Below are 25,684 nucleotides of genomic sequence, written 5' to 3' on the forward strand. Positions count from 1 at the left end.
CATGAAAGAGAGTCGTCGTGGAAAAAAGTTATTGTAAGCAAGTACAGGATGCATGATAATGAATGAGATGCGGCTCTGGCTAGCAAAATCACATTTAGAAGCTCTTGGAAGTTTATCTAGAATTTACCTGGATTTTCTCCGGTCGGTGAGGGTTGTGCCAGAAAAGGGCAACATTTTAAGATTTTGGGAAGACATGGGTCAGATTGGTCGTAGGGGCGTTGGAATTCGGAAACGGGTTGGGAATTCTTCGGGCAATTTCTCGATTAAATCTTTCTCTGAGTCCTTTTTTTTCAGATAAGGATTTTCCTTTGTTTCCATTCTTTCGTGTCATTTGGAAATGCCTGTCCCCTCGAAGGTACAAGTTTCCTCGTGGGTTGCAGTGAAGGGAAGCTTCCAACCTGTGAGACATTGCAAAAGTTTTACCTCATTTGTGCTATTTGCCCAAGTTGGTGTGCTATGTCGGCGGGAGGTAGAGACACATGACCACATTGTTATTCATTGCCCATTCACAAGACGTCTTTGAAATAGAGCTCTGGAGGAGATGGGTCTGGTTTGGATAGCTCCGAGGCCAATGAAGGATTTAGTTGCGGTTGATCTAGGGTGCGATCTTGGTAAGAGGGGGCGATCGCTTTGGACGGTGGTGATTCATTGTACCTGTTGGTGTGTTTGGCTGGAAAGGAACAAGAGAATTTTCGAAGTTATAGAGGAGTCGGGAGAAATGTGTTGAGAAAAGATCAAGTTGCGGGCTTCCATGTGGATTAGGAATCATAAAGAGATTGATATGTTCTCGATTCTAGACTTAGTCAAAGATTGAAGCTTAATATATTGTTGATATGCCTTGAGGTTTAGAGGTTCCGTGTGCGGATATCTTATTCGTATTTTGTAATTATTACATGATTTTTTTTATACATATAAAATATGATCTCGTTTCTTATCAAAATAATAATAATAACTAGCAAACGAAGCACACGCGTTGCGTGTGTACAAAAAATTTAAATATCATGATTTATATATGTATAATATTCTAGGAAATATTATATTTAATCATAATATTTAACAAAATCAACGAAACATGAAATAAAATAATATATTTTGCAATTACAAAGTAAATGTTGCATCATGGTTATGATAAGAAAGAAGCATTGAAATGTTGACATGAAAATTCCACAATTGCAAGAATAAATAGCTATACAAATAACTTGTATTCAAGAATTTATAAACGAAGTATACATTAATAAATCTTCACTTTCTCTTTCTTGTTTCCCCAAAAATCAAAGGTTCGATTCAAAAACAGAAATCCAAGTTGACCTAAAAGGAAAATAAAAAACAATTAATTCAACGTTTCAACTAAATGCATGTTACAACATAAAACTTGATCTAACTTCCAGCATTGAAAAACTCAAATTTGGAGAAATACTCAAGGCTCAATTTCAACAAAATGCCACAAATTCTCAACACCCAATGGTCATGTCGTCCAAAACAGGATTGCAAAATAATATTTAGATGAAAAAAAAGTGAGGCATTATCGAAGATGATCAATTTCTACAAAGAGGTTGGTGAAAAGAAATGTAAAAAAAAACTACAAATTAATAAAAGATTAATGATTATTAATGAGCCTCATGAATAGTTAATTGCAATTTTCATGTGCTAACGGGTTTTAACGTTATATAAAAATGTCTCAACTATATTTAACTTGGACATGCATGGTTAATTCTAGAATATCGCCAAAAGCTTATCATATCTAAAATCAAGTCAAATTAATTATACGTGGTCCAGATCGAATATGTAATAGTAACCATCTAAGCCTTATTAATTGCTCCATGAGTAACTCAAGTTACTAAGACAATCAATCAAATGAGGTGAAACGTAAAAGTTCACCAATGGTGAAAGATTTTGCCTACAAACAATAAAAGAGAGATTGAGGATTTTGCATAATCGGATTTGAATATAAGAAAACCATCCCTAGAAGATACCAGCAGCGTGTCACCCTCAGTATAAAATTTAAGCCAGCTACAAATCATCCCTTGGAGAAACCATCTGTGTTAAAAACTCGTAGTTCAAAACAAAATTAATTTCGATTCTAAATGGACTGCTTGGGATGACTTTTTTTGCCTTTATTTTGGTAAATTTGAAATTTGAATCCCCATATCGCTCCATATCTATTTTAAATTCTTTTGTCCATCTCGATTTATTTTACTTGAAATAAATGTACTCAAATCATATTTTTTCTATTTGACACACTTTTTCCCCTTTCACAGTCCCTAAAAAGTAGTGTTCTAAATGGCGGTCGAGGCGGCCGCCTAGGCGGTAGGCGGCCCTCGACCGTCACGCCTCGGCATGAGGCGTTCGTTTCAGGCGGCCCAAGCTGCGAGGCGGGCGAGGCGGGTGCTCGGGCGGTTGAAGCGGTTGAAGGCGGCCAAGGCTTTTTAAATTGAGCCAAGGTCCATAGTCAACTAATTTTAAATTCTAGGCAAAAGTCAATACATTTTAAAATCATAGTCAAAGTTTATCTATTTTAAAACCCTAGATCTTGACTCATTTCAAAAACACTAGCCACTTTTTTTTTCATTTTTGCTCTCCCACCCTCCACCACACACCTCAGCCGCTTGCCGCCGCCCGCCACCCATAAAAATGCTTTAAAAAAATTGCCTAGGCGGCCGAGGCGGCGGTCACGGACCGCACCGCCACCGCCTCCCGCCATTTACAACACTGCTAAAAAGAATTCAATTGAGTAACAAATGAAAAACAGCCAAAAAAAAACAATTTGCTGGCAAGTAACCCTGTAGACAAACCCCAAACCACAAAAATCAAAACAATGGACTATTCAAATATTAGAAACAAACACAGAGTTCAGAACAAAAACTCATATATTGCAATAGAAACTTTTGATGAATTGAGTGGGGTTTAAATGAGAAGGAAAAACCACCACAAAGAAATCGGAATACATCAAATAAATTTAAACCAAAAAGTGCATATTACAGGCGCATACTTCATAAATAAAAACAATATGAGAAAATGGGAGAAAAAGTACAATACAATTTACATAATTCAACAAACATTTGGATCTCACCAAAGATAAAGTGGCGCCTACAATCGAAGAAATAGACGCTAGTTTTCCAGATCCTTCCTAAAAAAATTACCACATCTAATTGAGTAACCACAACAATTTAAAAATAATCAACCTCAATAATGAAACTTTGCAGAAGATGGAGAAAGAAGAGCCATTAGTACAAAATATTACACTGCTTGGCTTCCACTTGTTCAGACTCGAGTCCACGAGCCTCTATACGGATTCAATAGATTTGGATGAATTGAAATTAATCCCAAAAAGAAACCATATATCTTCTCCACCGAACAACAAACTGAAAGAAATCCTAGATCTTCTCCTGTGAAATTTTGACGCCTAAGAAACTGAATTTGGAATTCTATGAAAAGTGCAATAGAAGATCAACTATTTCTTTCTTTTTGGAGGAATAACCGCAAGGAGTTACTCTTTCCTCATCCATCCACACGTTCCGATGTATCCAATGAGAGGGAGGGTCTAAGTTGAAAACGTTTTTTTGGCCGTATGAACGCACCAAACAGTTTTTATATGGGCATGAACTTTAATAAAATAGTAAAGATAGTAAAGATAATATTCCACAACTTTTAAATTTTCTATTGTGGAAGATATGGTACACGTGAACACATTTAAGACACATTGATAATATGACGTGCACAAAAAATCACCATCTAAAATCGGTTTAATAATATTTTTCAAATGTCCTATTGCAGAATTATTGTTTATGCATGTCTAATGTGATCGACATAATTTTGTTTTGAATACCCAAAGCTTTAGAAAATAGAAACATTTAAAATATATCTGGATATTGTGTAACCAGTGTGTGTGCTGTCTAATTTATCTAAAGATAAAGTTCTTTTTTGAATGCACCATGTATCGTCAATCCAATGACATCTTACAATAAGATTAGGTTCCAATTTTATATTATATTGCACCAAATATGGGTAGTTAGACTAACTTTGCAATTTATAGATGAAGGATGCACAGTTAAAGCAATTTTGTTCTCCAAAACATGTCCCAACAATATTTCTCACGTGTTGGCCTAGAAACATTGTAGAATTCAAGTTGAATAGTGGAGGTGAATTCAACAAAAACTTTCTTGTTCAGCTACCACAAAAGGTCGTACACATTTGGCAACATATCTAATAATTGCTTACAGGAAATTTCTTGTGTTTTTACAAAATTTTGTACCGGTTCTAGCATTAAACCAGTGCTTATAGCTTGTGGAAGGGAATTTTATTTTATTTTTTTTGTCAAGACTTTGGTTTTTTCCCATTTTGTTTGAAATTGATTCACAAGTTACTATCAATTTTATGACAAGCTGGGAGATGGATATACTTCTATCAGATCATCTGTGATTCTCGTCCTTGTATTTTCCCGCATATTTATCTGGGATGAAATTAAATCGTAGTTGAAGTTTCATGGGAAGCACATTCGGGCAAATCGTTTCAATTTTTATTTTTTATTTTTTTGATGTGTGATAAAATTAAATTTTTGATGTGATAAAATTAGATAGGACTGGCATTGTGTGTGCTGGTTAGTGTGGCTTGAAAGAAATATGAGGATTTTTGAAGATGAGGAAGAGTCAGTGAAAGATCTATGGGACAAGATAAAGTTCAGAGTCCCTACTTGGGTTCATAAGATTACAGATTTTCAATCTTTTACGGTTTCAGATTTGTATAGGGAATGGATATTAGTTTTGGGTTAACTTACTTGGTGGCCTTTCTTCTAGCTTATTTGTGTGGACCTTTGGTCCGCTTTTTGTAATTATCACACTTTATTTATATAATATTATCGTTTCTATTAAAAAAAAAAAATCTAGATAGGACTGGCTTGCCAACTTAAGAGATGATTATACTATAGAGCATGTGAACTTCAAAAAGGTGTTCAGATTCACAAGTGTTGCCCTATGTTTATGCAGATCTAGATCTGCATGCCTAGAGTTCTGTTGGCAGCCAATTACCTCACTATAGTCGTCACTAATTTTTGTCCTCTGTTCTGCCAGTAACTAAATCTGGTGGTCTGGTCTCTCTACTCTTCCATGCCTCACTTCTGCAATCAATGCGGCCAATCGGCCATCATCTGCATGAGTTTGTGAAGTGATTCTCCCACGCTATTGAGCCGTTGCATATCGTCGACGGTCATTTCCCACTAGATCCTTCATTAATCATTATGTACCGGTGAAATCCTATCACTGATGCCAATTTTGGCGCGGCGAAAAAGTTGTTTCAAATGAAACAATTTAAAATCTCAATTGAGAGAAAAAAGTAGTATTATTTCGAAAAAAATATTATTATGACCGAATTAAATTTTTTTTTGAAAGAATAGGATGCTTAGATAGATTAGTAGTTCTAGTCCTAATGTAATTAATATATTAAGAGTAATTATGTAATTAGAGTACTAGTCCTAAGCCAATTTTGGATACCAAGGGCCCTATTGTAAATAGCAGAGTCCTCATAGAATACAATAATAATAAAAGTTATATACTAATTTATTTAAAAACTTAAAATTGTGGAAATACTAAATGATATTAAACTTGTGCCTCATCAGTTATGCATTATATAAAAAATTTTGTTGTGGTCTGTTCGGTTTGTGTCTAATGTATGATGACATCACAAACTTGAGTTTTTATCAGGCTATGTGAAATAATCTCTCTTTCTGAATTTTGTGACTAAAATTGCGTCATGTAAACAAACATTAAAATTTTCCGCCAGAACGATGTATGTTCATGTACTCGTTGAATGCAGGCTTTGTCGTCATATGTATTCATAGCAGCCAACATAATTCTCCATGCAAACAAAGAGATTGGGCATCTAGATGAATTGCTTCCTCCTATAGTTCCCTTGTTGACCTCACATCATCACACTTTACGTGGATTTACACAGGTCAGTGACGCTGTAGATGAGAAATGTTTTGCTTTTTCATTCATTGAAATATTTATATATGATTTTTGTGGTTCCCCATACGTATTCTTACAGATATTGGTCTTTCAAGTCCTTCAAAAATTGTTGCCCGATTCAGATTCTGGTGCCTTTGCTGAAATGTCTTTGGAGAAGAAGTGCTTTGTAGATTTGAAATCTTATTTGGCCAATAACTTGGACTGTGCCAGGTATGTGAACTCAATGTACAAGATTCTAAGATTTATTTGATTGAACAAGATGCATCTTTTCAGTTTAATTCTCAAGCACAGGATAAAGAAATATAATGCAGCAAGCAGCATGTTGCTGAATTTTGTTAATCATGCTCCGGGAGATTGCTTTAGTCCTACTGGATTTTTTATCTCTGCATATTTATTTTGGCATTCTTAATCTTCAAACTCAAACTTTTCGTGCTTCTTTCATGTTTTGAAGGAATACATGCAAGAGCATATCCATTATGGCAAAACATCAAATACTGGTTGCCTTTGGGCACAGTGGGACAATCTTAAAAAACCTTTAGTTCTCTATTAGCTTGACGGCAACCTATATTAGTTTTAATAAAATGACTTGGTAATATCTACTCATGTTGGGAGTTGGTACCCAATTAGTTGTTAATTTGTATTTTCAATAAGATAAACTAGAAGGTCATCTTTCCCATTTTCATCTTATTTCCTCTGATAAAGAGTACAGGAAAATAAATAGGAAGGAGGACAGAGAAATTTGTTGACTCTCCATGATTCTAGGCATAAGAACTCGGGAAATAAATCCTAACTACCAAGAATATAACCTGAAATTAAGGATATGATAATTACCATCTGTTTTCTGGGACAAAGAGCCCAACTAATTTGTGGCCTAGGAATATTCCCAGCTCATTATGCAACAGTCATGTAATTTTATGCTCTCCCTCAAGCTGGGAGATGTACGTTTCATTCCCAGCGTGGAAGTGAAGTTCTCAAATTCGGTTCTCGTAAGAGTGAACTACCTTCTTGGTATGATCAGTCCACCACGGGAAACATTATAAAATTATTTTGCTTGGAAGGTGATGCCATTTGTATGGCTTGGCTCGTTAATTCTATGGATCCAAGTGCCGGAAGTATGTATTTACCGGCTAAAGAAATATGGATGGTGGCCGAGGATGTTCACTTGGATTGGGAAGCACGTCACAATGTTTCAAATTCCGGTACGAAATCTGCAACATCCGACCAAGGCCATATGACTGTCACCGAGTAGTATAACGTACTCATATAACTTGGCAAGAGAGGGACAGTATCTATGCAATTGACTGAAAAATGCCAGTGATGCTGAAAAATATTCCAAGGTTTTCGTGATGGCATCCCTAATTTCCGTGGTTGTACCAAGTAATACACACGTGGCTGATTTCTAGAATCATTGAATTCCATTTTCAAGACACCACTAGCAAATTCTATTCATCCCCAGCAGCAAACTTCGGATCCTCTTCTGCACATCTACTTCCAAGAGTATGACACTGTTGGCGTCTTCCTTTAAAAAATGTATGAACAAGCTGTGACTTACAGATAACATGATTGTATGAAATATTAATATTTCATAATTGGCAGGGACCCACTAAGCATGAACTTGAGGAGCGTCTCATCGATCTATGCTACATTCCCACTCATATGCAAGAAGCGGATATGTTGACAAAAAGCTTACCAAACACAATTTTGAAATTCTATCGGCAAAGCTGAGAATGACGAACATCTATTCAAAATGTTTTTTTTTTTGTTTTTTTTTGGGGGGGTTGTTGGGGGTGGGGGGTAGTGTAGAATTAGGTGTTATATATATGTGTGTGTGTGTATTGGTTGATTGTAAATTAATTTTATTTGTCACTTTCCCTTCTCAAGGGATTGTTAGGATTGTTCTTCTTTTTCCCTAGATAAAGCCAGGTATAAAGTTTTGTATAAATACTTGCTATGTTTGGAACTGAAGTATTCGTTCACTGTCGTTGTAGGTTTAGAACCTCTATGAGTATGAATTTTTTGTGGGCTACTGCTGCAGGTTGCGATCTTCCATGGAGAGTTATCTAGACGAGTTTAATCCGACAAAATCTGTATCTCCACATGGGATTTTTGGAAATAGGGTTGAGGTCAGTCGAGATCAACAATTTTTACCTTCTTTGATACTCTTCTTTTCCAAAAGAAAAAAGGAAAATAAAATAGAAAAGGGTGAATGGTCTTTAAGACAAGGCCTGTTTTGTGATTGTGGAGGTATTTTTTTCCTCCCCGAGGAGCGATAACTAAAAGTCCTTATCCATATTTTTTTTTTCTCTTATCGATATTTCTAAGGAAACTATAGATAGACTTGTTCGTCGGTCATTATGTGCTAGTTCGTTGATACGAGACTATGTGAAAGCTTTTGTGCTTGATTTACTCCAACTTGGAGTTTTGTCAACTGATGTTGTTTCTTATTAAACAAATTTTACTGACACCTTTTCTTTTTGTTGCATTTGGCTATCTAAATCCTCTGTTTTAAATTTTTATAGGAAGTTGAGTTTGAATGTGTTCCTACAACACTCGTGGATCGGGTCACTGACTTTCTAAATGTAAGGACTTTGGTTTTCTGTTTTATTTCTATCGTGGATTTGCTGCTATAATCAGTTATTTCAGGAAACGCGTGAAGATCTTCGAAGCTCAATGGCTACAGATGCAGCTACTATCAAGAATGAGAGCCTCTGCATGGATGAAGATTTTAAAGGCAGTGATGTATTGGACTCCAATGGAATAGTGCCAACATTCCAGCAGCCAAAAGAACTTTTGTTTGACTTCCAAAAAAAAATTACTTTCTCAAAACATGAGATGCGACACTCGGCATCTGCTTCTTCTGAAAATATGGGATACAGATCACTTTTGGGTATGTTGGATGCTGAAATATCAATTCCACTTTCTCTTGTAGGTTAACTTTTTAATGAGATGATCATAGATATGATGTTTTAAGAACCTGTTTGATGGGAGGTTCAGGATAATAGTTTCACATCAACCTATTCAGAAGAAAAGGTTTTATTATCCAGGGACATAACCATACAAGCCAAAGGGGGCTTGTTAACATATTTAGATACTGCTTGGCTCGTTGATGAGATGATGAAGGATGCATAATATAAGGATGATAAATCAATATATTTGAATAAGATAATGGTACATGATCGATACTTTGTAGAACTCGAGCCAAACATTGGACGAAGCAAGGATGAATATGTTTTATCATCTGCACGAAGCGGTGTCTTAGTGCCTGCTATTAGCTTAAGCTTTGAGATGATGTCGTAGTTCAATTTTTTCCTCTCAGCTGATTTTCCTAGAAATTAAAATCATCACTCTACTTCCAAATGCAGAGATGGAAAATGAAAACCAGCTTCTTGATCAGTTGCTACAGTCAAGAGGAGTGATAGCAGAAAAGTTAAAAACAAGCAGACAACAGATTCTCATTTTTGCTTCACTTATTGATCGAATACCTAATCTCGCTGGATTGGCACGGACTTGTGAGGTGCGATATGCAGAGTCTTGGTAGTTTACAACGTGTTTTGTGCCGTCATGATTCTGTCAATCACATTTCTCTTATTTCTGCACTCGGGAAACTCAATTTGTCATGTTTCCCGTAGATATAATCCATCAAGAATATTTGATATTATTTGTTGTGATTTGATTTTAACTAATAGGATGATTTATATCTTTTAGATTAGGTAGGTTGATGTCCTTTTCTGATTTTGTTCAAGTAGCTGTACTACCGGTGACTGTCACGACCCCTCCAGCCCACAAATCTCTAGAAGCTAGTCCAGGCCCATCTAAGGATATTGTTTATCGATCAAAGACACATGGAAAGTTCAAGGCTGCAGATTAGCAACTTTGGTAGTGATATGATTTTTATAATTTGTTATATTCTCGTTCATTCCAAAATAAGAGTAGATCAGAGATTTTTATTCATATCAAAAGTGTGGAGATCGTGAGGTTCTCTCTTCAACGAGCCTCAACCTACAATTTTCAAAATAGCGAGACGAGGGCGAAAATCCCATAAACACGCTAACACCATAGCTAGTGGAAATTTTTCCGTGAATGGTCCCATAACTAGATCCGTTTCAAGTGCTCATAACAACTTGGTATCAGAGACAGGCGCTCTGGGAGATTTGCACGCAATTCACAGGCAGCTGGAGGCCTTCATGGCCATGTACAAAGAGGACAAGATCGCAAATGAACAGCGGCAGCGAGAGAATGATCGACGACAGCGAGAATTAAGCAACCGACTTGAGGAGATCTCTCTCAACATCAACGCATCCAAAACCGAAACCATTAATGATAACACCGACAGCCGCAAGGAATCCCACTTTTCAAAGCCACGCACAAACGACTGACGGGACAACTCACTGTTCGTTCCCAAATACACCAGGTTGGATTTCCCTTGTTACGACGGGAAGTCGGACCCCTTGGCTTGGCTAAATCGCTGCGAGCACTTCTTTGAACACCAACACACACACGAAGCAGAAAAGGTGGGGCTGGCATCCTTTCACCTCGAGGGCAAGGCACAAATGTGGTTCCGTAAATTAAAGAAAGATCATCCCGATCTTCAGTGGGAAGACTTTGCAGAACAATGTGATCTTAGATTTGGCCCACCAATCCGATGCGATACCTTTGGCGAACTGGCCAAACTTCGCCAAATAGGATCGGTGGACGATTATCAGGAGCGTTTTGAGGAGTTGCTGGCCCGTTCTTGCTCTTTAACAGCCCAGCAGGAGGTCCAGTTCATTGGCGGATTACGTAAAAGTGTTGCTATTGAAGTCCAAATCCATCAACCAACCACTCTCACTGCTGCAATGAACTTGGCACGGTTATATACAACCCGTATCGACAACCCACAAGATGAAGTGCGCACGCCCTTGCGTCGTGCCGGCAATTTGCCACAGCATACACCGGTCATCAAACGTTTAAGTAGAACAGAATTGGAAGATAGACGCTCAAAAGGACTCTGTTTCAATTGTGATGAGAAATATGCACCAGGGCATCGTTGCAAACGCTTGTTTTTGCTAGAAGGTCTCGAGGATGACACAGTCCAAGATGAGAAGCACCCTGCCAACGAGGATTTAAATGAATTTGGAGCCTCTATTCATGCAATTTCAAGCTCTCGAGGCGCCAAAACTATGCAAATTTGGGGGGAGGTTTCTGGCTTCCACTTAAAGGTACTCATTGATTCAGGGAGCCACGCATTGCTTCATCGATGCACTAACGGCCAGCAAACTACAGTTAGCAATTGAGACCAGACCTTCTTTAAAGGTTTCAGTGGCTAATGGTGCGCAACTTCCGTTTTCAGGTGTCTGCCGGAATGTGCAGCTTGTGCTAAGTACAGCCCATTTCTCTGTGGACCTTTTCTTAATACCATTGGGTGAGTTCGGGGTGGTCCTCGGCGTGAACTGGTTGTGCACCCTTGGTTCCATTAACTGGGACTTCGCCAATATGATGATGCACTTTCACTATAAAGGGAGTCATATCAGCCTCCAAGGGAAAGACCTTGATTCCAGTTCTGGTCCTTTCGCTTTTACAATCTCTGATTTCATTGAGCAGCAGCAACCGAGTCTCAAAGAGTTGCTGGAAGAATTCGACAGTATTTTGAGCAACCTACGGGTCTCCCTCCAAGGCGGCAACACACTCACAGAATCTTATTAACACAAGGGACAGATCCTGTCGTGGTTCGGCCTTACCGCTACCCACATGCTCAGAAAGATGAGATCGAGAGACAGTGTGCGGAAATGGCCAAACAGGGGATTATTCGACCCAGCACCTCGCCCTTTTCCTCCCCTGTATTATTAGTCAGCAAGGCAGATCCCTCTTGGCGATTTTGCGTGGACTATCGGGCCCTGAATGCTAGAACAGTGAAAGATAAGTTTCCCATTTCGGTGACTGACAAGCTGCTGGAAGAACTTCATGGGGCACAATACTTCACCAAACTCGATCTTCGAGCAGGGTACCACCAAATCTTGATGGACCCAGCATGTATCCACATGACGGCTTTCAGAACCCATCACGGTCATTTCGAGTTTCTGGTCATGCCCTTCGGGCTTACCAATGCACCATCTACCTTCCAAGCCATCATGAACTCTATCTTCGGGGAGTATTTACGGCGTTTTGTTCTCGTCTTCTTTGACGACATTCTCGTTTACAGTAAATCATGGGATGATCACATGGAACACTTACGTAAAGTCTTCTCCACGATTAAGACCCAACAGTTTTTTCTGAAACGCTCCAAATGCTTGCTGGCTCAAACCGAGGTCGCCTATCTCGGCCATCTCGTGACACAATCAGGGGTCAAGGTCGATGACGGTAAAATTGCTGCTATATCTACATTGCCAACACCAACCTCAGTCCGTGCTCTTCGAGGTTTCCTTGGCCTTGCGGGCTATTACCGCAAGTTTGTCCAAGATTATGGAATTATTGCGGCACCCTTGATGCGCCTCCTTCGCAAAAACTCTTTTGTGTGGTCGCAGGAGGCTACACGGGCATTTGAGGCCTTAAAGACAGCTATGACAACCACTCCCGTACTAGCCTTACCTGATTTTTCAGAACCATTTGTCGTGGAATGTGATGCTTCGGAAATGGGATTAGGGGCTGTCCTTCTTCAGCATGGCAGACCGATCGCTTTCTATAGCCAGACTTTGGCGCTACAACATCGTAAATTACCAGCATATGAAAAGGAGTTAATTGGGTTGGCAAAAGCAATCCGTCACTGGCGTACTTACTTGTGGGGAGTCTCATTTCTGGTACGCACGGACCACTACAGCCTCAAATTTCTATTAGAGCAGCGCATCACAACTTCTCCTCACCAACGATGGATTAGCAAACTGTTGGGGTTTGACTTTCGAGTGGAATATCGCTCGGGAAAATCTAATGTGGTCGCTGACGCACTCTCTCGCCGAGACGAGCCTGAAGTTAGCTCCCTCTGCGCCATATCAATCCCACGACTTCAATGGTTGGAAAAACTTCGGTCGGAACTACAGGCTCGCCCCGAATTACAGCCCCTTATCGAGAAGGTGCAACGGGCGAAGCACTTGGGCCTTGGGACCATTCGGAGGGCCTCCTTTGGTATAAACAAAAGATTTTCGTGCCCTCGGACTCTGCACTCACTAGTACCATCACCGCATTCTTTCATGACTCATGCCACGAGGGTTATCAGAAGACATTGCATCGCATCACCCGTGATTTTTATTGGCCACGCATGCGTGCCCAAATAAAAAAATTTGTTGCTGAATGCACGGTGTGCCAAGGCAATAAGACTGAAAACTTGAAACCAGCAGGTTTATTACAGCCACTTCCAGTACCTCACCATGTATGGACGGATATCTCTATGGATTTTATCGATGGGCTTCCCCAATCACAAGGCAAAAATGTTCTGTTGGTCGTGGTTGACAGATTTTCAAAATATGCGCATTTTGTGGCGCTTTCACACCCTTACTCAGCCGTGCAAGTTGCCCGGCTCTTCTTTGAAAATATCTTCAAGCTTCATGGGTTGCCCGAGTCTATCGTTTGTGATAGGGACGCCACATTCACTAGTGGCTTTTGGAAAGAATTGTTCCGCCTCAGTGGTACCCAACTTTGTTTTACTTCAGCTTACCATCCTCAGTCGGATGGCCAAACCGAGGCAGTCAACCGCATAGTGGAAATGTATCTTCGTTGTTTCTCGGGGGATTTCCCCAAGAAATGGGTCACCTGGCTTGCTTGGGCAGAATTCTGTTATAACACCAGCTTCCATTCTTCCTTACGCTCATCCCCATTTGAAGTTGTGTATGGCCGACCACCTCCACGTCTTTTAGCATTCTGCCCGGGGGTGGCTAAATTGGAGGCGGTTGACAAGGAGTTACAGTCACGGGATGAGATTCTGCAGCGCCTCCGGCAGCAACTCTTGCATGCCCAAAACATCATGAAAGCTCACTATGATGCCTCTCACAGAGACGTCCAATTCTCGGTGGGAGATATGGTTTTGTTGCGCTTACAACCATATCGCCAATCTAGCATAGCTGTTCGCATGAATAAGAAGCTTTCTCCATGCTACTATGGCCCTTTCGAAGTTATCTCCCGTATTGGTCAGGTTGCATACAAGCTCAAACTTCCAGACTCTTCTTTGATCCACCCTGTCTTCCATGTTTCATCTCTGAAACCGTTCAAGGGCTCAATTCCCCACAGCTCAGAACTGCCTCGGCTCGCACCAGAAGAGTCACCACCCCAGCCATTGGCCATTTTGGACTCTCGAATTCGGCACGGACGTCGCGAACTTTTAATCCATTGGGCCAGCCGCTCACCTAGCGAGGCTTCCTGGACAGACGCAGCCACCTTAGCTGCTGAATTTCCTTCTTTCGTGATCGAGGACGATCACGGATCTCTAGAGGGGTGTAATGTCACGACCCCTCCAGCCCACAAATCTCTAGAAGCTAGTCCAGGCCCATCAACAACTAAGGATATTGTTTATCGATCAAAGACACATGAAAAGTTCAAGGGCAGATTAGCAACTTTGGTAGTGATATGATTTTTATAATTTGTTATATTCTCGTTCATTCCAAAATAAGAGTAGATCAGAGATTTTTATTCATATCAAAAGTGTGGAGATCGTGAGGTTCTCTCTTCAACGAGCCTCAACCTACAGTTTTCAAAATAGCGAGACGAGGGCGAAAATCCCATAAACACGCTAACACCATAGCTAGTGGAATTTTTTCCGTGAATGGTCCCATAACTAGATCCGTTTCAAGTGCTCATAACAGTGACCTACATAATGTGTACAATATTCATGGACTAAAATAGAGAAGTCGTTCTTTCTCATTGCCTTATTTTACAAAGTCGCTCTTGTCTTATATTTTTCCCTTAACTTGCTCCAGGTATTTAGAGCTGCTGGACTAACTATTGCAGACAAAAACATATTGACTGACAAGCAGTTTCAACTTATCAGGTTCTGATAATTATTTTTTATTGCTTTATCTTGTTGTTTCCAATTCCCACAAATTTTTCGTAATGAGCCTCTTGTCTAGCCGTTTTCAAATATTTTAGAGGATGTTTGTATTTGTGTTTCCGGGGCATCATGGGTCCATAATTTCTCTTCAGTTTCTGATTACATGGTTCGTCTTGCTTGAGTTTCACATTTTAAACTGGCAATTATGATTTATGCTTTGTTGCAGGCCCTTGTGTTTGACTGCATCTGTTCGTCAGTCTTTTTCTTTCAAAGTTCTATTGATTTGTGCATAACAGACATTCAAGTATCATCCAGGATCTCTATCATTTATGTGTGTTTGTGTGTGTGGTTCGTCAACCTTAGAAGCTTTGCCATTTAATTTTCAGTGTGACGGCAGACAAATGGGTTCCTATCGCGGAAGTACCGCCGAGAAATATGAAATTATTCTTGGAAAAAAAGAAGAAAGAGGGATTTTCTATCCTTGGTCTGGAGCAAACAGCAAACAGTATACCACTGGATAAATACAATTTTCCTACCAAAATGGTAAGTTAGCCACGCCAGCTTGTCGAGACTGATTTTTGACAATTTTTAAATGATGAATATGATTTGAATCATAAATTAAACTATTGCTTGGTCAAATATTTTGGGGGTTTTTGTGCTGGATAAAATGCCTGGCGTGCCATTGCAAGTAACTAAAATTGGAAATCAATGGCTGTTCTTTATTGGTTGGTAAATGAAATAACTCAGTAATTTTATATGTTTACTTAGTCAGAACTTGGGTTCAAATTATATCAATTTAATAATTTGTGTTCATGGAGTATCTTCCTCGTCTTAATTTAGTATCTCCAAAATGATTTTACTTATCTAGGGGTGCTGACAATTGTGATTTAATCAAGGATAACTAAGTTGTAGTCCCTTGAGCATTTGTTCACTGACATGTAGGCGTTATGATCAAACAATATAATTCAGATAATTTGGTTGTATTATTTTCCTCTAGTTCAAAGTGCTTTTGATGTACCCTCGTTCAATTTTCTCAATCTGGCACCGCATTTAGATTCTGGGTGGGGTAGGCTAACATATGAATTAGTGAACGACGACTACATGACCCTTAGTTGCCTGATCATTCATCTTTGTAAGATTTGCTATGGTGGATGTCCTGCGAATCTATAATAAACATGCTAAGTTCATAAGCTCATAGAATGTGGCATTCGTTGTTCTTTGGTTCATAGGTCTTGGTTCTTGGGCACGAGAAGGAAGGAATACCGGTGGAGATAATCCATATATTGGATGCTTGCGTTGAAATTCCACAGCTTGGAGTGGTGAGGTCCCTTAATGTTCATGTCAGTGGCGCCATCGCGCTTTGGGAGTATACTCGACAACACAGAAGGCTACAGTAAAATTTGATTTGCCCTCTCGGGATTTTGTTTACTGCATTGTCTGACCAAATTTGTGTGCTTTATTTAGTTTAAATGATTAGATTTGTCGTAAATCTTGAGATTTTTCATAATTATATAGAATGAAGTGTGGAAACCATGGTATTCTGCGCCTATGAACGGTTTTGAAATTTAAAGAGGTTAATATATATCAACTTTCATTAGATTTTATTGGTGGTGGTAATTTTGTCACCAAACGGTAAGTGATTCAGGTTTTCCAATTATTTTAATGTAGGAAGAATGTTCTAGATCCGTGTAGTAATTTGAATATTTTAAGCCTGTACATAATGATCTAGAATGTGGTGGAAAAGGTTTTGTTTCAAAGCTTTCGTTTTCAGAGGCATTTACTTATATTTTAAATCTCATAAAGATTCTGGACTTTCTAAACTATTTCTGTATTATTTGAAAACTAGTGATATAAAATGTTCTACAATCTTACTTGTTACCCTTGGCTTCATACCATATTTTCATATTATCTAGCGTATGTAGGTTAATTGCAACATAAAATAAAGTCGAAAACTTGAAAACATGCATAGCCAAATAATACAACCTTGGACCTAGATAACTCAATCCCTAGATGAACGCGCAATGCTGACAAAGACTACGAGCCCACTCGATTGAAGACATAATTGTTTTTATAAAAATTCTTTTTATATTATAGAATATTTATTTTAATAGTATAATGGAAAATAAAAGTACTATATCTTTTAATGGAATTTTCTGACTCCGTCTTTTGAAAATAATCAAAATTGGAATCACTAGTTTCTATGAAAGTTGTTATATAATATGAAATGCAATGCACCAAATGCACGATGATATTAGACATATGTAGCGTTCAGGATTGGTTTAAGGAAGCGTTTTTGAGTTTTTTTTTTAACAAAATTTTCTAGAAGCAATCTTAAACACTATCATAATTTGTATTTGTCGAGTATGAAATCAAAGTCTCACATTGGAAGATCAAAGGAAAGATTGTGAGTTAATAAATGAAATGATATTTTCATTGATATGAGGTCTTTTGGGTGGTTCCAAAAGCAAAATTATGAGGGCTTGTGTCCAAAGTGGACAAGATCATATCAATGTGAGATATCCGGATTTCATTGTATTAACAAATGGTGCTGTTTGTGGGAACAAGTCGTGGTCTAGATTGAGTCAAGTGAGAGAAATCCTCGGAATACTTAAACGAAGGAGGTGAGGGCTCCGGTAAAAAATCCGTGATAAGCTCTCGATGGGTGATGCTCTCAGGTAATTCATGTAAGGCGTGTGTCTCGACGCATTGAAGTGGAATGACCTTGATTGGAGAACGGACTGAGGGGAGGCTCGGAACATGTAAATAATGAATGGTGAGACTTCGTTTGCGGGGAGGATTGTTGAGTATGCAACTAAAGTCTCACATTGGAAGATCAAAGAAATCATGAGTTAATAAATGGAATGATATCTCCATTGATATGAGGCCTTTTGGGTGGTTTCAAAAGTAAAACCATGAGGGCTTGTGCTCAAAGTGGATAATATCATACTAATGTGAGATATCCGAATTCCATTGTATTAACAGTATGAAATACTAGTGTTGACCATATGCCTTGCCAAGTTAGGATTACGAATGCAGTGTGTGTCGTTGGTGAACAGTATTCTAGAAGACGAGATTAAACGTAATGAAGTGTAAAGCATTGAAAAAAATAGACAATGTGTTCAGAAGTTAGAAAACAATGTGGTCAGCTTATGTTTCACCGGATTAAATGTACAATAAAGAGGCCGAATTTTGGCTGAAACATAAGCTGACCACATTGTTTTCTAACTTCTGAACACATTGTCTATTTTATATGGACTTCAAATAGTTGTAAATATGAAAGTATCCATGCAATAAAACTTCAGCAAATATTTAATTTCAATAAAACTCTCAGAAAATATTTTCATAAGCTAGTTTGTCGCACATGGATTATCTCTGGAGGAAGCTTTCTGAAAAGAAAAACGTCAGCTAGGTGGATTGTGGAAGGGGAAAGAAATACTACTCTTTTCCATAATACGATTAACAGACACAGAGCTAAAAATAAAATTTACAAGAGTGGGAGAATGGGGTAGCATTGGAAGGAAGGGTGGTTATTATTCTATTCCAGGATTTGGTGAAGACAATCTGCCATTGCGGTATCTTGGGCGCCTTTGTTTGCGGGCCCAAGGAAGAGCTCATACTTTGATAATCTGATTGCCAGCGCCAACATGAATCTTCAGGGATGGGAATCGAAACTTCTGTCATTTGGGAGTAGGATGGTTTTGATTATAAGTGTGTTGTGTTCAATGTCGATTTATTTCAATTCCCATCTCTTAGGAAAGTGTGTCGAAAGCAGGGGATCAGAAAATTCATTGGATTGCCTGGGAGAGGATATGTCTTCCTATTTCAGAAGGTGGTCTGGGTATTCTCGGAGACTCAAGGATTCAGTGGCGGCCTTTTCTATTAAGCTTTGGATCAGATTCAGAATAGTTGACTCTATCTGGAGTAGATTTTTACACAGCAGATACTGCAAGAGGTCGCCACCTGCTACAGTCAATCTTCTGCAAAACATCTCTCCCACTTGGAAAAAGATGATGAAGATCAGAAATTGAGCTGAGAGGGATCTCGGGTGGGTCCCAGGAGATGAGAATATTAGTTTTTGGTTTGACTCTTGGTTGCCAGATGGGCCGTTGGCTTCGATGGTTCCTGTTCAGGGGCAGTCTGACATGAAAGTTAACTGGTTTTGTGATGGGAGGAGTTGGAATTTAGAAAAAAAAAACTACTTCTTGTTGTTCCAAAAGAGGTAGATTGGCAAATTATGGAGGTGCCTATTCACCTGATGGATTTGGATAGAGCTTCTGGAAAGAAGTCCACTACTGGAAAGTTTTCTGAAAAATCTGCTTGGGTGGTGCGTTATAATAAACCAGTTATTGATTGGTTTAAAGGTTGCTGGTCCAAACTTCTTCGTCCATCCATTTATATATTTTGTTGGAGATGGTATTTTAGGCGGTATCCCATAGATGAAATCCTATAGATTCAAGGGCTCTCTTTGGCGTCTATGTGTCAGTGTTGTCGGGGACATGAGACATTTGATCACATATTTTTCTCGAGTGTTCCAGCTACTACGGTGTGAAGACATTATGCTCGAGAGTTTGTTATTCAACATCCTCATAATTTTAATAATTGGAAGGTGGGATCGGATTGGAGGAAAGATGGGCGATCAGAGTCTATCGATATACCTGCGTCCGTAGTCCGTCATTTGATGGCGATGACCTCAATATCTAGGCACAACTCCGCTACGATCTCGGTAGCGCCTTTCTATCGACTGGCCTCCGAAACGACACCTAGAATCTACTAGAAACGAGCAAGAAACGAGAGAGAAGAGAGGGAAGTGAACAAGGAAGAATGAGCTTTTGGCTCCTATTTATAGACCACGATCGGAACATCTGATCCTTAGTTCAGAGCTTCAGAACGCACTTCAAAACTTTCGATCGTCCTTCCGAACTCCCTCTACCGAATGCGTGTCTCTGATTGGACAACACACTGCTGCTGACACAATTCAGACCTTCCGAACTCTAGTTCGAAGCTTCCGAACTCTTTCAAGTTCAATCACCCAATCAAAATCAATACCCTGACTGATTGACCCAAGATCGGAGCTTTTGATATGTAGTTCGGTGCTTCCGAACTGCTCGGTACTTCTGATCACCAACCCTGGCTTCCAAACTAGTTCGGTTCTTCCGAACTGCTTTTCGGAGCTTCTGAACAGTCCCAACACTTAAAACCCTCGGAACCATTTCTGATCTTCCTGAATCCGATTTCAAACTCCTTAATCATGTTTAGACAGTAATTACCTTAATTAAGAGTTGAGCTACTACATTGACTGTCATCATCCATAAGGTGCTTGACCTACTCATCATCACTGGAACTGGTAGAGTATTCTGACTCTGAGTAGTTGCTATCAATTTCTGCCCATTTTGCTTTGCTATCATCAATTACAAGAGCTTCATGTTTCTTCTTATGATTTCTTCTGTCATCTTTGAATCTCTTTCTCCTCTCAACTGTTCTCTTATCCTTCTTGACTGCTCGTTTGTCATCCTTCTTCGGCTTTCTACAGTTGGCAATGAAATGACCAGTCTTGCCATTTAAAATTGCACCTTTCATCATTATGTTATTACTCTTATTAAAATATAATCAAATAAATTACTAAAAAAAACTGTACAAACACACAACTCGTGCAAAAGTGAGTAAGCAATACTAAAATACCTCCAACAGTTTAAAAAATATATTTGAAATTTAACATAAATGATAGGCTAATGGGCCAAATTAACTAATTTTGAAGGCCAAAATTGAATGTACTACTTTCCAATAGGCCTTTTTAAGAAAATCACTCAGCATTCTTACAAGACAACAGCAAATAAATTATCCTAGAACCCTTCTTGAAAATGAAAATACATGGTGAAAATTTAAAACTTTCTCAATATTACAACGTATTTGCTCCAAAAAGGACTCGAACAATACCAAGATCCTCCCACTTCACTACTTCTTTTCCGAACTGCCCGTAGCCTCTTCTTGCCAAGTTGCTTGCCACTGTTTATCATAGAACGTCGACTCTTCCAACAATTTCTTCAGTGTTTCTATGTCTTCATTCTTTCTGATCAGAAGAACACCAACAACAGCCACGAATAACAGCAGTTTGCAGAAGAAGTTGTTCATTTGATCGACAAGTCCGATACCCGTTAAACTATCAACCACATATGTCATAAAGAATCCTATCATAGCAGCACGGCCTACATACCATTTATTTAAAGTTATTAGATATGCATCAAATTCTATTATCTAATAATAATGGAGAAAATCAAATCTTTTAAAGCATTCAATGACCTAAACACTATATTTCAACCGCTCTATTACATTGGCAAACACATAAGATAACAGGATCGTTACAGATTTTATCACGAGAAAGGATTCCCATCCATATTTAATGCAATTTATTCACATATATAAAGAGGAGATGAATGAACTTGTAACTTAGAGAGATTACTAGAATTCTAAAGCGTAACTAATGTGTTGTGGAGATAGACCTTTATGAGCATACCATGCAAACCATATATTGTGTTATTTGTCCATCTTCAGAATATCTACACTATTTTAAAATTCAACAGTTGGAGGGACTCGAGATTTTGAACCGTTCATTATGGTGGTATTGATAACACAAAATAGGGGGAGAGTAATCTTGCAAACCATTGAGGAGTTCAGCTTCTGGGAGATGAAACCTCTTGGTCCATGCCCACCAAGGAATAATCGAGGTGTCAAAAATAATAGGGTTTTCGTTGTTGGATGATGTTGGATTATCTGTCATCCACTTTCTCCTCTTCACTTCTGCAAACATTTAAAATATTTAGAGTTTGTAGAGCTAAAGATCTATGAAAAAATTCAAAACATAAATGCATCGGATTCTGCAAACATGTTATTTACATGCATTCACTTGTCGTTTTCTGAATATTACTTCTTCGGTGTGAGCTATAACCCAAACCATAATAAGAAAATGCTCTGACTAATCTTATGTTCATTACATGTTGTCACAAGCCTATCAGTACAAAGATTTTTAGACACCAAAATTACCTCAAGATTCTGGTAATAATCTGGGCAATTCGAGGATGCCCTCAACTCCATGAAGTTTTGGGGGAAGAAGAAAAGAATATTTCAGGTAAATGCATGAAGTTTCCATTCATTCATCATTAAATACAATCCTCAGTACTCTCCCCTCTCAGACACGTTTGCATTCTTTGGTAACAAACTTAACAAATAATATAATTTTGGTGTTGAATTTCAGGTGAATAATCTCCTCTGGCACGTGCGCTTCTAGCTAGTGGGTGATGTAATCCTTATGCCATAATGGCGCATTCCTTGCTCTTGGCGGAATTTGATGTCTCATGCCCATGTGTGCTCAATCAGATTCACTAAATACGGACTGAAATTTTGCTATTTCGACCACTACAGGAAAATAGAAAATCTATTTATCAATATTGGTCATTTAAATACTTGTCGCCTTTTTGCTCAGATTCCATATAACTCAAACTTTCTTTGACGAAAGAACAAAGTAGAAAATTCCACAATTCAAGTCTGTGCCGGGTAAGTACACATGTCAGGTTGTATGCTAACAAAGTGAAAATCATTACAAGATTCTTGTATCATATTTGTCGAAACATTTACTAGCATATACAGCTTAGAGTTCAGACTGCATAATTATCGAGTTGAATCATCATAGCAGAAACTAAAAACTTAATGTCATCCAAGTGCAAGCAAGCAACCTATTTAAGCAAGAAAGTTCTTTTGTCTCATTATCATAACTGGACATAGGATTTTATCAAAATAATAAATAACTGGAAAGAGGTATAACACATTTAGTTAAAGGTCCAACCACCCGAGAAGCATTAAATTATTACCTGACCAGAAATTTATAAACATAAATAAACAGGCCTTTAATGTTACTTTCCTTAATTCTAACTCTCAAACAATGAACAAAATTATACAAGTTTCCAGAGAGAGTTAAAAGATTAAAAAATCAATCATCCTTACAAAAATACTTCAGTAAGACTAATGTATAAGAAATTAACATCATTGAGAATAACCAAAAGGTGCAAACTTTTGTTTAAAAATGCAAGATTTGAACCAAATTAAACACAGCACTTTAGCACCTCGCCTCCCTCAACTAAATCAATGGACAACCCCAAAAATCAAAGGGAGCCAATTATTGTGAGTGAGCTGAACTTCAAAATTTTAGATAAATTTTCTTGAAATTTGAAGAATTTTTCGTAGCGTCCCCTCCACTGAATCCAAATTCATTTCAAAGAATTTTCAAGCATATTGCATATAAGAGTGTATGTGTGTGTAGGCATAAGTATAATTCAGTCACCAGCATCAATCACAGCATCCCAATCAGTCTTTCCATCCTTGGCAAACTGCGGCAGATCCCAAGTCCCTCCAACCCACCTTGGGTCCTCAAATCCCTTCACGCCCTCCGCCACATCCGCCACCACCTCCGTCGCCGGCGGCGGCGGGGACCCATTTGAGCCTACATTCGCCTTATCACTGGCGGAAGTCTCCTCCTGCACAGTAGCTGCCCCACCATCAGCACCCACTAACAAATGAAAGTTGGCATTTTTCTTGAATCTAAGAGAAAGATTGGTCCTGAGAGTGAAAAGGGTTCTTCCATGAGAATTGGCAGGAGGTGAAAGAGAAGGAAGCTTTGGAGATGTTGCCGAGAAAATGGGCATTGACATGACTCTGCTGGGAGTAGTGAAATTTGAGGAGAAAGGGGAAAGATGTTTTTGGAGTAATATGAGCCGCAGATATCCGCTGGGAAACGAACGTTTTTGTAGGTAGAAAGAAGCTTTTCTGTGTGTGATTACACTACGTGTACTATCAATTATCATCGTATGGGTCCTATTACGGTTGCCGGCTCCAACGCTGTTCCAAATTCTACCAAGAAATTAAATTTTAATTACTATCCATCAATAACTACTTAGTTAATGATTGCTTTACATAGACCTGGTCAAGGGCCGAGTTGGGCCTGGAACCGGCCCGTGGTCAACGGGCCGGTTACTGGGTAAACGAGCCCGACTCGGGACCGGACCGGCCACTAGGCGGTCCGGTCCCGGTTTTCCCTTAGGAAAACCGACAACCCGGCGGGTTGGACCCGCCGGGTTGCACGGGTCCGACTCGCCAGGTTGGAACCGTCCAACCCGGCGGATTGGACACGTGGCGCCCATCGGGGCGCCAGATGATTCAACGTCCAACTCGCCGGATCTCTCAACGACCATGATTTCGTGGTCGTTGATATCAACGCCCACGATTTTGTGGCCGTTGAAACCAGCCTGGTCAACCGAATTTTTTTTTTTTTTTAAAAAAAACCTATTTGTTATCTATAAATATCCCCAACCTCCTTTCATTTTGTTTACACAATTCTCTCTATTCTCAATTTCTTTTAATTTCTTGAATTATCAAAAATATCAAGTTTCGATTATTGGTTTATTGTCAATTGTTGATTTATTTTCATATTTATACAATTACAAATGTTCGGAGCGGGATCAAGTCGTAGGGGTGACAAAGGAAAAGGAAAGGAAAGGAAAAGAACATCATACCACCCGAGGTCGAGTATCCTCAATTCAATGTCGATGGATTTAATCTTGAATATTCCGATGATGAAATTCAAGAAATTCGACAAGAGGCGCAATAAAGACAACAAGTTGAACAACAACCACCACCACCATGTCATCATGCAAGTCAAAAAAGTATGAATGATCTGGCGGCCTCTCAAAGACAAACTCGAGCGGTGCCTCGCCCGACATCCGATATCTTCACCAAACACTTCGACAAGGTGACGCTTTCCTCCGGTGATTTGCAAGCCAAATGCAAATATTGTTCAAAATGTTACAAATTTAAACAAGGAGATGGTTATGGAACTTTGACGCGGCATATCGAGAAAAATCATCCGGTGGAAATTGGTATTGATCGTGGTCAAACTCAAATTCCGGCATTCTCTTCTCAATCGGGTAATGAATCTCAACTATTTAAATATAACGAAGCTAGATTTAGAGAAGAAACGGCTAAATTTTGTGCGGTTGAACAACTTTTTTTTAGTTTTAGCGATAAATTATCTTTTAAAAATTGGCTTTCTACAAGTGCAAATCCTTCTATTAGACGTATTCCAAGAAATAATCTCAAACGCACAATGAAAAAGTTAGTCGTTGATCAAAAGAAAGAATTAATTAAGGAATTTTATAGTTTGAATAATAAAGTTTCTTTGTGTTCCGATATTTGGAGTGATCATTGACAAAGTTGTTCATATATGGGTATTACATATCATTGGATTGATAATAATTGGAACATTCAAAAAATGTTACTTGCATATAGATGTTTCAACGAATCACACACGGCACAAAATATTTCGCAACTTATATTTATTATTTTAGAAGAATATGGTCTAACTACCAAAGTTTTTTCAATGTCTTTTGATAATGCTAGTGCAAATACTTCTAGTATTATTGAGCTTATTGAAATATGTAAATCATCACTAGGTGGCAAATTTTTTCATATTAGATGCACATGTCATATTTTAAATTTGTGTGTTCAAGATGGGCTAAAAAATTTAGGCACACATATTCAACCAATTAGAAACGCTATTCATTATTTATGGACGCACCCCCAAGTTATGAAGCAATGGAAAAAATTTTGTAGAGTAAATGGTATGAAGCCTAAGCGGTTTGCACGAGACGTTCCAACTCGTTGGAATTCAACATATAAATTGTTATTATCCTCTTTTGAATATAAAGATTTATTATGTACATTTTTTCAT

General features: G+C 38.7%; 2 protein-coding genes across 2 annotated transcripts in view; one reads left to right on the top strand and one right to left on the bottom strand.

The window, feature by feature from the left end:
• LOC140863136 (uncharacterized) overlaps positions 1-16,510 on the top strand; it is a 41,740-nt gene extending 25,230 nt beyond the window's left edge. Inside the window, exons 27-35 of the mRNA XM_073266320.1 lie at positions 5,809-5,946; positions 6,040-6,170; positions 7,996-8,083; positions 8,480-8,539; positions 8,604-8,847; positions 9,323-9,474; positions 14,840-14,910; positions 15,297-15,453; positions 16,140-16,510. Of these exons, the coding sequence (XP_073122421.1) occupies positions 5,809-5,946; positions 6,040-6,170; positions 7,996-8,083; positions 8,480-8,539; positions 8,604-8,847; positions 9,323-9,474; positions 14,840-14,910; positions 15,297-15,453; positions 16,140-16,307 (1,209 nt within the window). The 3' untranslated portion in view covers positions 16,308-16,510. The remainder of the gene's footprint in view (positions 1-5,808; positions 5,947-6,039; positions 6,171-7,995; positions 8,084-8,479; positions 8,540-8,603; positions 8,848-9,322; positions 9,475-14,839; positions 14,911-15,296; positions 15,454-16,139) is intronic.
• Positions 16,511-20,571: 4,061 nt separating this feature from the next.
• LOC140864433 (light-harvesting complex-like protein 3 isotype 1, chloroplastic) lies at positions 20,572-23,727 on the bottom strand. Its single transcript, XM_073268611.1, has 3 exons — positions 23,243-23,727; positions 21,568-21,705; positions 20,572-21,113 (listed from the first exon to the last, which is right to left on the bottom strand). Exons 1-3 carry the CDS (start codon positions 23,607-23,609, stop codon positions 20,863-20,865), a joined length of 756 nt encoding a protein of 251 aa, XP_073124712.1. The 5' UTR covers positions 23,610-23,727; the 3' UTR covers positions 20,572-20,862.
• Between the last annotated feature and the right edge of the window lie 1,957 nt (positions 23,728-25,684).

The sequence above is a fragment of the Henckelia pumila genome, chromosome 4 (assembly GCF_033568475.1).
Source record: "Henckelia pumila isolate YLH828 chromosome 4, ASM3356847v2, whole genome shotgun sequence".
Taxonomy (NCBI): domain Eukaryota; kingdom Viridiplantae; phylum Streptophyta; class Magnoliopsida; order Lamiales; family Gesneriaceae; genus Henckelia; species Henckelia pumila.

Bases quoted from the DNA above. Each gene is read 5' to 3' on its own strand.
- LOC140864433 (XM_073268611.1), bottom strand. From the start codon at position 23,609: ATGTCAATGCCCATTTTCTCGGCAACATCTCCAAAGCTTCCTTCTCTT. The intron at 21,706-23,242 runs GTGACTGAATTA...AAATGTTTGCAG, and splicing joins GGATGCTGTGATTGATGCTG to AAGTGAAGAGGAGAAAGTGG. The intron at 21,114-21,567 runs GTTTGCAAGATT...AATGGTATGTAG, and splicing joins AGAAGCTGAACTCCTCAATG to GCCGTGCTGCTATGATAGGA.